Source organism: Somniosus microcephalus, unplaced genomic scaffold (genome assembly GCF_052327205.1).
Source record: "Somniosus microcephalus isolate GS21.2 unplaced genomic scaffold, FLI_Smic_1.0 unresolved_chr1, whole genome shotgun sequence".
NCBI classification, from domain to species: domain Eukaryota; kingdom Metazoa; phylum Chordata; class Chondrichthyes; order Squaliformes; family Somniosidae; genus Somniosus; species Somniosus microcephalus.
Window position 1 is genome coordinate 7594889 of NW_028225179.1, and position 15583 is coordinate 7610471.

The 15583-nt window shown below is 47.5% G+C and overlaps 1 protein-coding gene and 1 pseudogene across 2 annotated transcripts in view; one reads left to right on the forward strand and one right to left on the reverse strand.

Moving 5' to 3' along the window:
• LOC147093378 (uncharacterized) overlaps positions 1-15583 on the reverse strand; it is a 150161-nt pseudogene that overhangs the window by 33931 nt on the left and 100647 nt on the right. The window lies entirely within an intron of this gene.
• LOC147093379 (uncharacterized) lies at positions 3910-6797 on the forward strand. Its single transcript, XM_085974294.1, has one exon. It carries the CDS (start codon positions 4180-4182, stop codon positions 5959-5961), a length of 1782 nt encoding a protein of 593 aa, XP_085830420.1. The 5' UTR covers positions 3910-4179; the 3' UTR covers positions 5962-6797.

Sequence of the window (15583 nt, forward strand, 5' to 3'; positions counted from 1 at the left end):
ACAAAAATAACACTTAGACCCATGGGGTACAGCTGCAACAGTAGGATTAAGTGGAGGCTCCATTGGCGTTATGGATGCCTCCATACTCGGAACACACGAGGCTGAGAGAGACGCATGGGCTGATGCATACACTTCTAAATTCTTCTGGGCTACATCTAACGATCGAGCCGTAACGACGACTGTTTTTAAAACTAACGAGTCATTCTCGAGGAGTCTCTAATATAATTAGATCGGAGGCCAGATATAAAAGAATCGCGGATGGCTTCTTCCTGATACAATATGGCAGAGACAGCCTTGTAGTTGCAATCCTTAGCCAAAGCCTTAAGATCCTGCAGGAAATCATCCAGGGATTCCTCGGGTAATTGCCTGCGAGTAGACAAAAGATACCTGGCATATACTTCATTAACCGACTTAAGGTACTGGGCCTTAAGAGCTGCAAGGGCCTCTTCATACGTAGTAATATCTTCAAATATAGAGTAAGTTTGATGACTTACCAAGTTGGTTAAAAGACCCAACTTGTTAACCATCGGATCGATCGATGCGATAAAGTGTTCAAAACATCGAAGCCAATGCGTAAATTTCTTCGACGCATCTGCCGAATGGGGATCGATATCCAGACACTCTGGTTTCAAAAATCGATCCATCTTCCAAAGTTGTTACTTAATAAAATTGATGTGCCAAATAACTGCCTGAATCCAAGAGGTTAAAACTTAAAACTAAAGGCTTTTATTAAGTGAGAATCATGGCATCAAGTTAACACAGAGCAACCATCATTCATCACCGGCCCAGCCCTTATGAGTAAGACCCAGCTCTTATAAATAAGACTCACACCAATCAGGAGGATCCATAAAGGCGGGGCTAGGGAGGAGCATTAGTGGTTGCACCTGTAACACATTCCAGACATTAACAAGTGCAACAAAACAGACAATACAAATGTCAGAACGCAGAGTTATTTCATCACACACCCCGAGGCCTCTCTGTTCCTGCACTCTCTTTAAAATTGGACCATTTAGTTTATATTGCCTCTCCTCAATCTTCCTACCAAAATGAATCACTTCACACTTCTCTACATTAAATTTAATCTGCCACGTTTCTGCCCATTTCACCAGTCTGGCTACATCCTCCTGAAGTCTGTTACTATCCTCATTGTTTGCTACATTTTCGTGTCCTCTGCAAATTTTGAAATTTTGCCCTGTATCCCCAAGTCCAGGTCATTAATATATATCAATAAAGCAGTGGTCTGAATCAATGTTCACATTAAGCTGTGCGGCCACGCAGCGGTCTGGAGGTCCTGCGCAGACGGCTCACCGCACTATAAATGGAAAAAACGTGCATGCGCGGAAATTTGAATGGGCCGTGCAGCCTGTTAAAGGGGCCACGCACCTCAAAAAATTAGAGGGAACATTGGTCCTAATACCGACCCCTGGGGAACATCACTGTTTACCTCCCTCCAGTCTGAAAAGCAACCGTTCACCACTACTCTCTGATTTCTGTCCCTTGGCAGAAAATTGGGAGTGGGCGAGAGCGACCAGCACCTGATTTCTCGCCAAGCACTCAGGGGAGCAGGGGATTAGCCCCACTTTAAATGTCAGTCTCTTATATACACATTATAGAAAGGGAGACGCTGTCCCTTTAAAATCAGTCATCCATGGGGACACGGTCCCTTTAATGAACATCACATAGAAAAAGAGAGTGCCTGTCCCTTTAAGAGAACCCCCACCACTCCCATATTTCTCTTAAAGGGCTTGAAATTAATAATTAAAAATGCTGAAAATTAATATTAAGAAAATTAATTCAGGGAGAAAAAATATTTTTACTCAAGTATTTGTTCCACAGGGTTTGTTATTTCATCAATTTAAAAGCGAACTTCTTTTCTTTAATAAAAAGTATCTTCTGCAAAACAAAATTAGTTTGAGCTGTAAAATGTGAAAGGAACATTAAAAATAAACTTTCCCAGGCTCAGCTCGAGGACCAGCACCTCATCTTTCGATTGGGCACTTTACAGGCTGCCGGACTCAACATCGAGTTCACCAATTTCAGATCATAATCACTGCCCCCATTTTTCATGCAGTATGATTTTGCCATTCCCATTTGCAACATTTTCACAGGATGTTCTTTCAATTCCTTCCTCCCCTCCTAAACCCCTCCCCCCCTGTCTCTGCACCTGCTTAATATCTGTTACATCTCCAGCTTTTTCCAGTTCTGATGAAGGGTCCCAGACCTGAAACGTTAACTCTGTTTCTCTCTCCACGGATGCTGCCTGGCCTGCTGAGTGTTTCCAGCATTTTCTGTCGTTATTTCAGATTTCCAGCATCCGCAGTATTTTGTAATTATATCACAGATCCTGAGCCCCTTCACAAAATGGCGGCGGGCCGATCCGTCCAATGAGCCGGTTCCAGGTCCTGCCTCCTCCTTCGCCGTGATTGGTTGGAGGACCAAAGCCCCTCGGTTGGTCCTCCGGGCTCAGCCTCCCCTCGCTCATTGGTGGAGAGCTCACGTCTATCATTGTACGACGGTGACGTCTTGACGTGACTGGTTGGGCGAAGAGGGGGCTGGGCACACGGGGCGCCGGCTCGCTCCTCCAGCCCCGCCCCGCTCACTCCCTATTGGTCGGAAGCTCCCGTCAATCAGGCCCTGGGCCCGGGTCACGTGTCCCTGGAGCACGCTTTGCCAAACTGAAGAAGCTCCGCTCGGGGCCCGGATCCGCGGACTCTCAGGTTTGGATTCCCCTTTATTCTCTCCCCTCCTGTGATCTCAATCGGATCTGGGGGAAAACTCACTTTCCCTCACTGATTGCAGCTCTTCACCAACACCGACTTTACAAAGAAAGCCCCGCGTGGCAGCCAGGTGCTCAGGGGCCCAGCGCGTAGGCGCGGGGGAGGATGATTGACAGGGGCCCAGGGTGTGTGCTGAGCATGCGCGGTGCGGGCCGGGTGCCTGTGGAGCAGGAGAGGACGGGGCAATGGGACGCATGCGCGGGGTCAGCCACAGCTCAGCGCGGCGGCCCAGCCGCCATTACTGTTGATCCTTTCAACCAACCTGTGCAGCAGCTGGGGCCTGAAAATCAGCTTCACTGCCCCTGGGCTGGGAAAAGGGGGACATGAGTACAGGTACCGCACCATAGTGGTTATGTTACTGGACTAGTTATCCAGAGGCCTGGACTAGTGATCTGGAGAAGTGAGTTCAAGTGAGAACTATAACTCCTTCTTGAATATATTTAACAATTCATTAAATATATTCAAGAAGGATTTAGATATATTTCTTAAGGCTAAAGGGATATGGGGAGAAGGCAGGGACAGGGTACTGAGTTTGGATGATCAGCCATGATCTCATTGAATGGTGGAGCAGGCTCGAGGGGCCGAATGGCCTACTCCTGCTCCTATCTTCTATGTTTCTGTGTAATCCCAGCACGGCAGCTGCAGAACTTAAATTCATTAAATAAATCTGGAACTAAAAGGCTAGTAATGGTGACCATGAAACCGTCGTTAAAAACCCATCTGGTTCACTAATCTGACTGGCTTAGATGTGACTTCAGACTCACAGCAATGTGGTTGTCTCTTCGCTGCCCTCTGAAGTGACCTAACAAGCCCCTCAGTTGTACCAAACCACTGTAAAGAAGTGTAACCGCACTGTGGGAGCACCTTCACCACACGGACTGCAGCGGTTCAAGGCGGCGGCTCGCCAACACCTTCTCAAGGGCAACTAGAGATGGGCAATAAATGCTGGTGTTGTCGGCGACGCCCACATCCCGTGAAGGCTAAAGGGATCAATTGAATGGCGGAGCAGGCTCGAGGGGCAGAATGGCCGACTCCTGCTCCTATCTTCTATGTTTCTATGAATGATTGTATAAAAAAAATTGAGACAACATTCTCCCTCTTACCCCTTTCTACACTCCTTTCACAGGGTTTTAGAAGTGGAGCCTTTACGGACAGGAGGCTGAGACCAAACATCACGTCAGAGTTACAGGATTCCTCAGGACCTGATGCAATCGGTCCTCCAATCTGCTGGCACACCAGTGAACCAGAGAGTTCACACTGATGAGAGACCTTTAAATGTTCTGAGTGTGGGAAGAGCTTCAAGATCTACAAGCACCTGAAGCGACACCAGTGGCTACACATTGGGGAGAGCCCGTTCACTGGCCCCGTGTTCCAGAAGAGATTCACTCAGTCATCCGCTTCGATGATACACCAGCAAGATCACACAAGGGAGAGACCTTTAACCCGCTCCGTGTGTGGGGTGGGATTAATTGCACCCTCCGTGCTGCTGAGACACCAGCTTGTCCACACTGATGAGAGACCGTTGACCTGCTCTGTGTTTTTGAAGCGATTCTCTCATTCTGCCACCCTCCTGAGACACCAGCTTGTTCAAGTTAAATGTTCTGACTGTGGGAAGAGATTTAAAAGGTCCCAGGACCTGAAGAGACACCAGCTGGAGAGAGCAGGAGAGATTCTGTTCACCTGCTCCGTGTGTGGGAAGAGATTCACTCGGTCCTCGAATCTGCTGGCACACCAACGAGTTCATACTGGGGAGAGACCGGTGAAACATTCTGACTGTGGGAAAAGCTTTAAAAGGTCCCAGGAGCTGAAGGGACACCAGCTGGAGAGAGCAGGAAAGAGGCCGTTCACCTGCTCCGTGTGTGGGAAGGGATTCACTCAGTCATCCAACCTGTTGAGACACCAGCGAGTTCACACTGATGAGAGACCGTTTAAATGTTCTGACTGTGGGAAGAGCTTTAAAACCTCTGGGGATCTGAAGTTACACCAGCGAGTTCACACTGATGAGAGGCCATTTACATGTTCTGTCTGTGGGAAGAGCTTTAAAAGCTCTAGGGAACTGAAGTTACACCAGCGAGTTCACACTGATGAGAGACCATTTAACTGTTCTGCCTGTGGGAAGAGCTTTAAAACCTCTGGGGAGCTGAAGGAACACCAGCGAGTTCACTCCGATCAGAGACCATTTACATGTTCTGTCTGTGGGAAGAGCTTTAAAAGCTCCAGGAATCTGAATGGACACCAGCGAGGTCACACTGGGAAGAGGCCATTCACCTGCTCCGTGTGTGGGAAGGGATTCACTCAGTTAGCCAACCTGTTGAGACACCAGCAAGTTCACACTGATGAGAGACCATTTAACTGTTCTGACTGTGGGAAGAGCTTTAAAAGCTCCAGGAATCTGAACGGACACCAGCGAGTTCACACCGATGAGAGACCATTTACATGTTCTGTCTGTGGGAAGAGCTTTAAAACCTCTGAGGATCTGAAGCAACACCAGCGAGTTCACACCGATCAGAGACCATTTACATGTTCTGACTGTGGGAAGAGCTTTAAAACCTCTGGGGATCAGAAGCAACACCAGCGAGTTCACACTGGGGAGAGACCGTTCACCTGCTCCGTGTGTGGGAAGGGATTCACTCTGTCAGCCAACCTGTTGAGACACCAGCAAGTTCACACTGATGAGAGACCATTTAACTGTTCTGACTGTGGGAAGAGCTTTAAAACCTCTGGGGATCTGAAGAAACATCAGCGAGTTCACTCCGATCAGAGACCATTTACATGTTCTGATTGTGGGAAGAGCTTTAATACCTCTGGGCATCTGAAGCAACACCAGCGAGTTCACACTGGGGAGAGACCGTTCACCTGCTCCGTGTGTGGGAAGGGATTCACTCAGTCAGCCATACTGTTGAGTCACCAGCAAGTTCACACTGATGAGAGACCATTTAACTGTTCTGACTGTGGGAAGAGCTTTAAAACCTCTGGGGATCTGAAGAAACACCAGCGAGTTCACTCCAATCAGAGACCATTTACATGTTCTGACTGTGGGAAGAGCTTTAAAAGCTCCGGGACTCTGAAGGAACACCAGCGAGTTCACACTGGGGCGAGGCCGTTCACTTGCTCTGTGTGTGGGAAGGGATTCTCTCAGTCCTCGACTCTGCTGACACACCAGCGAGTTCACACTGTACTGTAGTGCAGGGCCCTGTAGAAAGCTGGGGTGACATGAACATGGAATGGATGAATGTTTTATAAATCTTGTACTGCTGTTTAATCTTTAAGATTGTTGTGCTGATGATTCCCTTCAATTGACTGTTCATGGTGTTACATAGAATGTACACCACAGAAACAGGCCATTCGGCCCAACTGGTCCATACCGGTGTTTGTGCTCCACACCCACCCTACTTCAATTAACCTGATCAACATCTCCTCCCATTCATTTCTCCCTCGTGTGGCTTCCCCTTAAATGCATCTATGCCGTTCACCTCAACTACTCCCTGTGGTAGCGAGTTCCCCATTATCACTCTTTGGGTAAAGATATTTCTCCTGAATTCACAACTGGATTTCTCAGTGACTTTTACATTTATAGCCACATAAATATGGTGAGATTCTGTTAAGCTGACCAGTATGTTGTTGTACTTTGTCTTTTGCTGATGAATGAAACATTACTGAGCCCCTGTACCCGTGTTATGGGATGAAGTGCCAGACAAGTGAAAGCACAACGTCTGGGTGTGAATCTAATAATAACCTCACAGACCGTATAGGTGTGATAACCAGACGGGCTTGTGGTTATAGTCTGGTCACAGATGGACTAAATTCCCTGAATTAGCAGGAGTTCAGGAGGCGGTCAACAGACGGGTCCAAACAATCCCATTTCCTGAGCGGTAACCAAGCTTGTGAATAAGAACAGGCCACTTAAGCCATTGTCAGTTGGAACAGACTCGAGAAGGTTGCGCGCGAATCCACTGTACTTCTATTCTCCAGATTGAGGGAAATATCACCCGATCTGTGTTATGCAGTGCTCTTAATAAAGCCTGGAGAGACAATTTGTGTTCTTGTGAGCTCGATTATCTGGTATCTGAAACCCTGGGACTCCCGATCATTAGAGTCAACCTCAGTGTGTGGAAAGGGATTCCCTGGTGTATCCCACCCGCTGACACACCAGAGTGTCCACATTGTGACTGCGGTGGGTCGATTCCACTGTTTCCGATGCCTTTAATCACATGCATGTGCAGTGCAGTTAAAGGGACATCGACCATCACATCCTCTTCTCTCTCAGTACTTGTGTCAGTTAAAGAGTCTGTGACCTTTTTGTCTTTTCCTTTGTAACTAAAGGGACAATGTGTCTCCTTACCTCAGCGTAACACCTCGATATTTAAAGGGACATTGTCTCTCTGTATTCATAGAATCATAGAATAGCACAGAAGGAGGCCATTCAGCCCATCAAGTCTGTGCCGGCTCTTTCGAAGAGCAATCCAGTTAGTCCCACTCCTCCGCTCTTTCCCTATATCCCTGCAATTTATTTCAGTTCAAGTATTAATCCCGTTCCCTTTTGAAGGCTCCTGTTGAATCTGCTTCCACTGCCCTATCAGGCAGCGCGTTCCCCATCACAACAACTCGCTGTGGAAAAAAAGTTTCCTCATGTCACCTCTGGTTCTTCCGTCAATCACCTTAAATCTGTGTCCTCTGGTTCCCGACCCTTCCTCCACTGGAAACAGTTTCTCCTTATTTATTTTTTGAGGATGTAACTGGTAAAATAGATAAGGGAGAACCAGTGGATGTGGTGTATTTGGACTTTCAGAAGGCTTTCGATAAGGTCCCGCATAAGAGATTAGCGTACAAAGTTAAAGCACATGGGATTGGGGGCAAGGTTTTGACTTGGATAGAGAACAGGCTGGCAAACAGAAAGCAAAGAGTTGGAATAAACGGGTCTTTTTCCGAGTGGCAGGCAGTGACTAGTGGGGTACCGCAGGGATCGGTTCTAGGACCCCAGCTATTCACAATATATATTAATGATCTAGACGAGGGAACTAGATGTAATTAATCCAAGTTTGCAGATGACACAAAGCTGGGTTGGCGTGTGTGCTGTGAGGAGGATGCCGAGAAACTCCAGTATGATTTGGACAGGTTGGGTGATTGGGCAGAAGCATGGCAGATGCAGTATAATGTGGATAAATGCGAGGTTATCCACTTTGGTGGCAAAAACATGAAGGCAGCTTATTATCTGAACGACAATAGATTGGGAGAAGGGGAAGTGCAACGAGACCTGGGTGTCTTTGTGCACCAGTCGCTGAAGGTAAGCATGTAGGTGCAGCAGGTGGTTAGAAGGCAAATGGTATGTTGGCCTTCATTGTGAGAGGGTTTGAGTACAGGAACAAGGATGTCTTGCTGCAGTTGTACAGGGCCTTGGTGAGACCACATCTTGAGTATTGTGTGCAGTTTTGGTTGCCTTACCTGAGGAAGGATGTTCTTGCCATGGAGGGAGTGCAGCGAAGATTCACCTGGGATGGCAGGAATGATGTATGAGGAAAGGTTGGATCGATTGGGCTTATACTCACTGGAGTTTAGAAGAATGAGAGGGGATCTCATTGAAACATCAAATTCTAACAGGACTGGACAGATTAGATGCAGGAAGGATGTTCTCGATGGTCGGGGAGTCCAGAACCAGGGGTCACAGTCTAAGGATAAGGGGTAAGCCATTTAGGACAGAGATGAGGAGGAATTTCTTCACCCAGAGAGTGGTGAACCTGTGGAATTCTCTACCACAGAAGGCAGTGGAGGTCAACTCATTAAATGTATTCAAGAAGGAGTTGGATATATTTCTTAAGGCTAAAGGGATCAAGGGATATGGGGAGAAGGCAGGGACAGGGTACTGAATTTGAATGATCAGCCACGATCTCATTGAATGGCGGAGCAGGCTCGAGGGGCCAAATGGCCCACTCCTGCTCCTATCTTCTATGTTTCAATGAACCGGTGGATGTACTGTACTTAGATTTCCAGAAGGCATTTGATAAGGTGCCACATCAAAGGTTATTGCGGAAAATAAAAGCTCATTGTGTAGGGGGTAACATGTTGGCATGGATAGAAGATTGGCTAGCTAACAGGAAGCAGAGAGTAGGCATAAATGGGTCATTTTCTGATTAGCAAGATGTAACGAGTGGTGTGCCACAGGGATCAGTACTGGGGCCTCAACTTTTTACAATTTATATTAATGACTTGGATGAAGGGACCGAAGGCATGGTTGCTAAATTTGCTGATGACACAAAGATAGGTAGGAAAGTAAATTGTGAGGAGGACATAAGGAGGCTACAAAGGGATATAGATAGGTTAAGTGAGTGGGCAAAGATCTGGCAAATGGAATATAATGTGGGAAAATGTGAAGTTGTCCATTTTGGCAGGAAGAATAAAAAAGAAGCATATTGTCTAAATGGTGAGAGATTGCAGAGCTCTGCGATGCAGAGGGATCTGGGTGTCCTAATGCATGAATCGCAAAAGGTTAGTATTCAGGTACAGCAAGTAATCAGGAAAGCTAATAGAATGTTATCGTTTATTGCGAGGGAAACTGAATACAAAAGTAGGGAGGTTATGCTTCAGTTATACAGGGCATTGGTGAGACCACATCTGGAGTACTCCTCAGTGTGTGGAAAGGGATTCCCTGGTGTATCCCACCCGCTGACACACCAGAGTGTCCACAGTGTGACTGCGGTGGGTCGATTCCACTGTTTCCGATGCCTTTAATCACATGCAGCCCAGTTAAAGGGACATCGACCGTCACATCCTCTTCTCTCTGAGTATTGGTGTCAGTTAAAGAGTCTGTGACCTTTTTGTCTCCTTTGTAACTAAAGGGACAATGTTTCTCCTTACCTCAGCGTAACACCTCGATATTTAAAGGGACATTGTCTCTCTGTATTCATAGAATCATAGAATAGCACAGAAGGAGGCCATTCAGCCCATCGAGTCTGCGCCAGCTATTTGGAAGAGCAATCCAGTTAGTCCCACTCCTCCGCTCTTTCCCCATATCCCTGCAATTTATTTCCATTCAAGTATTTATCCCGTCCCCTTTTGAAGGCTCCTGTTGAACCTGCTTCCACCGCCCTATCAGGCAGCGCGTTCCCCATCACAACAACTCGCTGTGGAAAAAAAGTTTCCTCATGTCACCTCTGGTTCTTCCGTCAATCACCTTAAATCTGTGTCCTCTGGTTCCCGACCCTTCCTCCACTGGAAACAGTTTCTCCTTATTTACTCTATCAAAACCATCCATGATTTTTAACACCTCTATCAAATCTCCCCTTAACCTTCTCTGCTCCAAGGAGAACAACCCCAGCTTCTCCAGTCTCTCCACATAACTGAAGTCCCTCATCCCTGGTACCATTCTAGTCAATCTCCCCTTAACCTTCTCTGCTCCAAAGAGAACAACCCCAGCTTCTCCAGTCTCTCCACATAACTGAAGTCCCTCATCCCCGGTACCATTCTAGTCAATCTCCCCTTAGCCTTCTCTGCTCCAAGGAGAACAACCCCAGCTTCTCCTGTCTCTCCACATAACTGAAGTCCCTCATCCCCGGTACCATTCTAGTCAATCTCCCCTTAACCTTCTCTGCTCCAAGGAGAACAATCCCAGCTTCTCCAGTCTCTCCACATCACTGAAGTCCCTCATCCCCGGTACCATTCTAGTCAATCTCCCCTTAGCCTTCTCTGCTCCAAGGAGAACAACCCCAGCTTCTCCAGTCTCTCCATATAACTGAAGTCCCTCATCCCCGGTACCATTCCAGTAAATCTCCTCTGCACCCTCTCTAAGGCCTTGACATCCTTCCTAAAGTGCGGTGCCCTGAATTGAACACAATACTCCAGCTGAGGCCTAACCAGTGTTTTATAAAGGCTTAGCATAACCTGCTTGCTTTTGTACTCTATTCCTCTATTAATAAAGTCAAGGATCCTGTTTGCTTTTTAACAGCCTTCTCAACTTGTCCTGCCACCTTCTAAGATTTGTGTACATACCCCCCGAGGCCTCTCTGTTCCTGCACCCTCTTTAAAACTGGACCATTTAGTTTTATTGCCTCTCCTCATTCTTCCTGCCAAAGTGAATCACTTCACACTCCTGTGTTAAATTTCATCTCACGTTTCGGCCCATTTCACCAGTCTGGCTGTGTCCTCCTGAAGTCTGTTACTACCCTCACTGTTTACGACATTTCCATGTTTCATGTCCTCTGCAAACTTTGAAATTGAGCCCTGTACACCCAAGTCCCGGTCATTAATATGGATCAAAAAGAGCAGTGGTCCTAATTGCGAGCCCTGGGGAACCCCACTGAATCCCTCCCTCCAGTCTGAAACACAGCCGTTCCCCACTACTCTCTGCCTTCTGTCCCTGAGCCAATTCTAGATCCATGCTGTCACTGTCCCTTTAATCCCATGGACTAAGGCCAACAAGTCTATTATGTGGGACTTTGTCAAACACCTTTTGAGAGTCCATATACACAACATCAACCGCTCTACCCTCAACCCTCTCCGTTACTTCATCAAAGAACTCCATCAAGTTAGTCAGACACAATTTGCCTTTAACAAACTGACTTTCAGTTACTAGCCCAGACTTTTCCAAGGGCCAATGAATGTTGTCCCGGATTATTGTCTCTAAAAGTTTCCCCACCACCGACGTTAGGCTGACTGGCCTGTCGTTGCCGGGTTTATCCCTCTCCCCTATTTTAAACAGGGGTGTAACATTTGCAATCCTCCTGTCCTCTGGCACCACCCCCATGTCCAAGGAGGATTGGAAGATTGTAGCCGGAGCCTCCGCAATTTTCACCCCTACTTCCCCCAGTAACCGAGGACAAATCCCATCCGGACCGGCGACTTTTCTACTTTGAGGACTGCCAACCTTTGAAGTCCCTCCTCTTTATCTATTTCTATCCTATCCAGTATCGCTCCGGCCTCCTCCTTTACTGCTACATTGGCAGCATCCTCTTCTCCAGTGAAGACAGATGCAAAGTTCTCATTTAGTCCCTCAGCCCAGCCCTCTGCCTCCACAAGACAATCTCCCTTTAGGTCCCCAATCAGCCCCTCCCTTCCTTTGACTGCCCTTTTACTGGTTAAGTGTTTATAAAAGATTCTGGGTTCCCTTTTATGTTAGCTGCTAATCTATTCTCATACTCTCTCTTTGCCCCTCTTATTCCATTGTTTAGATCTCCTCTGTACTTTCTATATTCAGCATGATTCCCCACTGTATTATCAACCTTACATTTGCCATAAACCTCCTCTTTCTGTCTCATTTTAACCTCTATCTTTAGTCATCCCGGGAGCTCTAGCTTTGGATGCCCTTCCTTTCCCGCTCATAGGAATGTGTCTGCTCTGTACCCGAACCATCTCCTCTCTGAAGGCCTCCCATTGGTCATTTACTGTTTTGCCTCCCAATTTTTGACTCCAATCCACCTGGGTCAGATCCCTTTTCCTCTCACTGCAGTTAGCCCTCCTCCAGTTAAGTATTTTTTATGCTTGATTGTTCTTTGTCCTTTTCTATAACTATTCTAAACCTGATGATATTATGATCACTGATCCCCCAAATACTCCCCCACTGAAACACGCTCCACTCGCCCCACTTCATTCCCCAGAACTAGATCCAGCTCAGCTTCCTTCCTCATTGGGCTGGAAACACACTGAACCAGAAAGTTCTCTTGTGCACATTTCAGGGATTCCCCCCAATTTACCCTTTACACTGTTACTATCTATATTCGCATAATCATAATCAACTTTATTGTCATTGTTAGTGCACAAGTGCAGTACAACGAAATGTAGGCTTGCGGCTCCCGAGAGTGTACATTTAGATTAAGACATTTAAACATTCAACATTCATTTGGCTTGTAATACATTAACATAAACAATATAAAGTGCATTGGCAGATGTGCAGGCTTTAGAGTTTATTTGTGGAGTTCCGTAGGATGACAGCCCTGGGAAAGAAGCTGTTCCTGAATCTGGTCGTTCAGGTGCGAATGCATCTGTAGCGTCTCCCAGGTGGCAGGAGGGCGAACAGACTGTGGCTGGGGTGGGTAGGGTCTTTGATGACAGACCGTGACCTCCGTAAACAGCGTTTCTGATAGATGTTCTCTATGGTCGGTAGCCGGGTGCCGGTAATGCGTTGGGCAGTTTTGACTACCCGCTGCAGGGCTTTCTGGTCATAGGAGCTACAGCTGCCATACCATACTGTGATACAGTTCATCATTACATTATCACTACTCTGTAGTTCTTGCATCTTTCTGTAATTTGCCTGCACATTTGCTCCTCTATCTCCTCCCCACTATTTGGTGGCCTGTAGTAAACACCCAGCAGTGTAATAGCTCCTCTATCTCCTCCCCACTATTTGGTGGCCTGTAGTAAACACCCAGCAGTGTAATAGCTCCTCTATCTCCTCCCCACTATTTGGTGGCCTGTAGTAAACACCCAGCAGTGTAATAGCTCCTCTATCTCCTCCCCACTATTTGGTGGCCTGTAGTAAACACCCAGCAGTGTAATAGCTCCTCTATCTCCTCCCCACTATTTGGTGGCCTGTAGTAAACACCCAGCAGTGTAATAGCTCCTCTATCTCCTCCCCACTATTTGGTGGCCTGTAGTAAACACCCAGCAGTGTAATAGCTCCTCTATCTCCTCCCCACTATTTGGTGGCCGGTAGTAAACACCCAGCAGTGTAATAGCTCCTCTATCTCCTCCCCACTATTTGGTGGCCTGTAGTAAACACCCAGCAGTGTAATAGCTCCTCTATCTCCTCCCCACTATTTGGTGGCCTGTAGTAAACACGCAGCAGTGTAATAGCTCCGCTATCACCTCCCCACGATTTGGTGGCCTGTAGTAAACACCCAGCAGTGTAATCGCTCCTCTATCTCCTCCCCACTATTTGGTGGCCTGTAGTAAACACCCAGCAGTGTAATAGCTCCTCTATTGTTCCTGAATTCAAACCTGTCTTTGCTCCCTCGACTACATCACCCTCTCCAGCGCTGTAATAGTTTAGTTGATCAATACTGTCACCCCTTCTCTTTTTCCTTTCCTATCTTTCCTGAATACCTTGTAGCCAGGAATATTAAGATCCCAATCCTCCCCTTCTTTGAGTCTGGTCTTTGTTATTGCCCCTATATCAGAGTCCCCTGTGGCACCTTGTGCCTGCAGCTCACCAACCTTATTTACCAGGCTATGTGCATTTACACACATGCACCCCAAACCCATCTTAGTCTGCATCGCTTCTGCCCCGTCTGATTCCTCCTATTTCTGAACTTTTCTTTACTCTGGTGCTATCTCTCTCTCTTATATCTGATATTTATGACCTCTAGTTCTGGTCTCCCCCGACAAGTAGAAACATTTTCTCCACATCTACCCTATCAAACCCTTTCATAATCTTAATGATCTCTATCTGGTCACCCCTCAGCCTTCTCTTTTCCAGAGAAATGAGCCCCCAGCTGTAGTGTATGTACCTTTAAGAGGAACTATGTTTTTGAAGCCCCTGTATACTGTAGTACCAGTAGTGACCACTCAGGTATATAAGCCTGTGTAGCGTCTTGTGTAGTTAGTTCAACTCCAGACTTTGTTCAGTAAACACTTGTTAAATCAACTCCTGCATTCCATGTCTCCATTAACTCATGGATCTAACACCAGCCTGTTCAGCCTTTCCTGATCGGTATATCCTCTCAGTTCTGGTGTCATCCTTGTGAATCTTTTTTGCACGCACTACTGATGTCAAGCTAACTGGCCCAGGGGTCCTTGTTTTCTCTTGCCCTCCTTTCTTGAATGGCGGGGTTACATTTGATACCTTCTGATCACCGGGGACCATTCTAGAATCTAAGGAATTCTGGAAGATCATAACCAAGACTCAAGGAGTTATTGGTAAAGTCCTGGAGTCTGTAATATGGGATAAAGTTAATTACAAACTCGCAGAACAAGGAGAATCGCTGTCCCTTGAACCAGCACAAATCCCTGTGTGGAGGAGAGGGGGAGATACAGTCTGTCCCAGGAACTGTCGCACAACAGAATGAGAGACCCTGTCCCTTTGATTCATGAATTTAAGTAGTCTGTATTGCAATCTGAGCCTGTGGGTTGTGAGCCTTGTGTCCAATGAGGGGAATAAAGGCCCACAGCCTCCCCTGGCCCCAGGCCCTGAACAAGGGACTGGAGAAACTCGCTGCCCTGCGGATCAGACAATCAGATGGCGCAAGTCACGCCCCTCAGGCTCCCTGATTGGTTGGAGGACCCACCGCTGGCTCGCTCCTCCAGCCCCACCCCGCTCGCTCCCTATTGGTTGGAAGCTCCCGTCAATCAGGCCCTGGGCCCGGGTCACGTGTCCCTGGAGCGCGCTCCGCCAAACAGAAGAAGCTCCGCTCGGGGCCCGGATCCGCGGACTCTCAGGTTTGGATTCCCCTTTATTCTCTCCCCTCCTCTGATCTCAATCAGATCTGGGGGAAAACTCACTTTCCCTCAATGATTGTGGCTCTTCACCAACACCGACTTTACAATGAAAGCACCGCGCGGCAGCCTGGAGCTCAGGGGCCCAGTGTGCAGGCACGGGGGAAGATGATTGACAGGGGCCCAGGGTGTGTGCTGAGCATGCACGGTGCGGGCCGGGCGCCTGTGGAGCAGGAGAGGGTGGGGCCATGGGCACATGCGCGGGGTCAGCCCGGCGGCTGGAGCTGATGAGAGACACAAGGACATAAGACATAGGAGCAGGAGTAGGTCATTTGGCCCCTCGAGCCTGCTCCACTATTCAATATGATCATGGCTGATCTGATCTTGGCCTCAAATCCACATCCCTGCCCACTCCCCATAACCTTTGACCTCCTTATCATTCAAAA

What these genes read in the sequence shown, in the direction of transcription:
- LOC147093379 (XM_085974294.1), top strand. Translation starts at nt 4,180, where the DNA reads ATGATACACCAGCAAGATCACACAAGGGAGAGACCTTTAACCCGCTCC.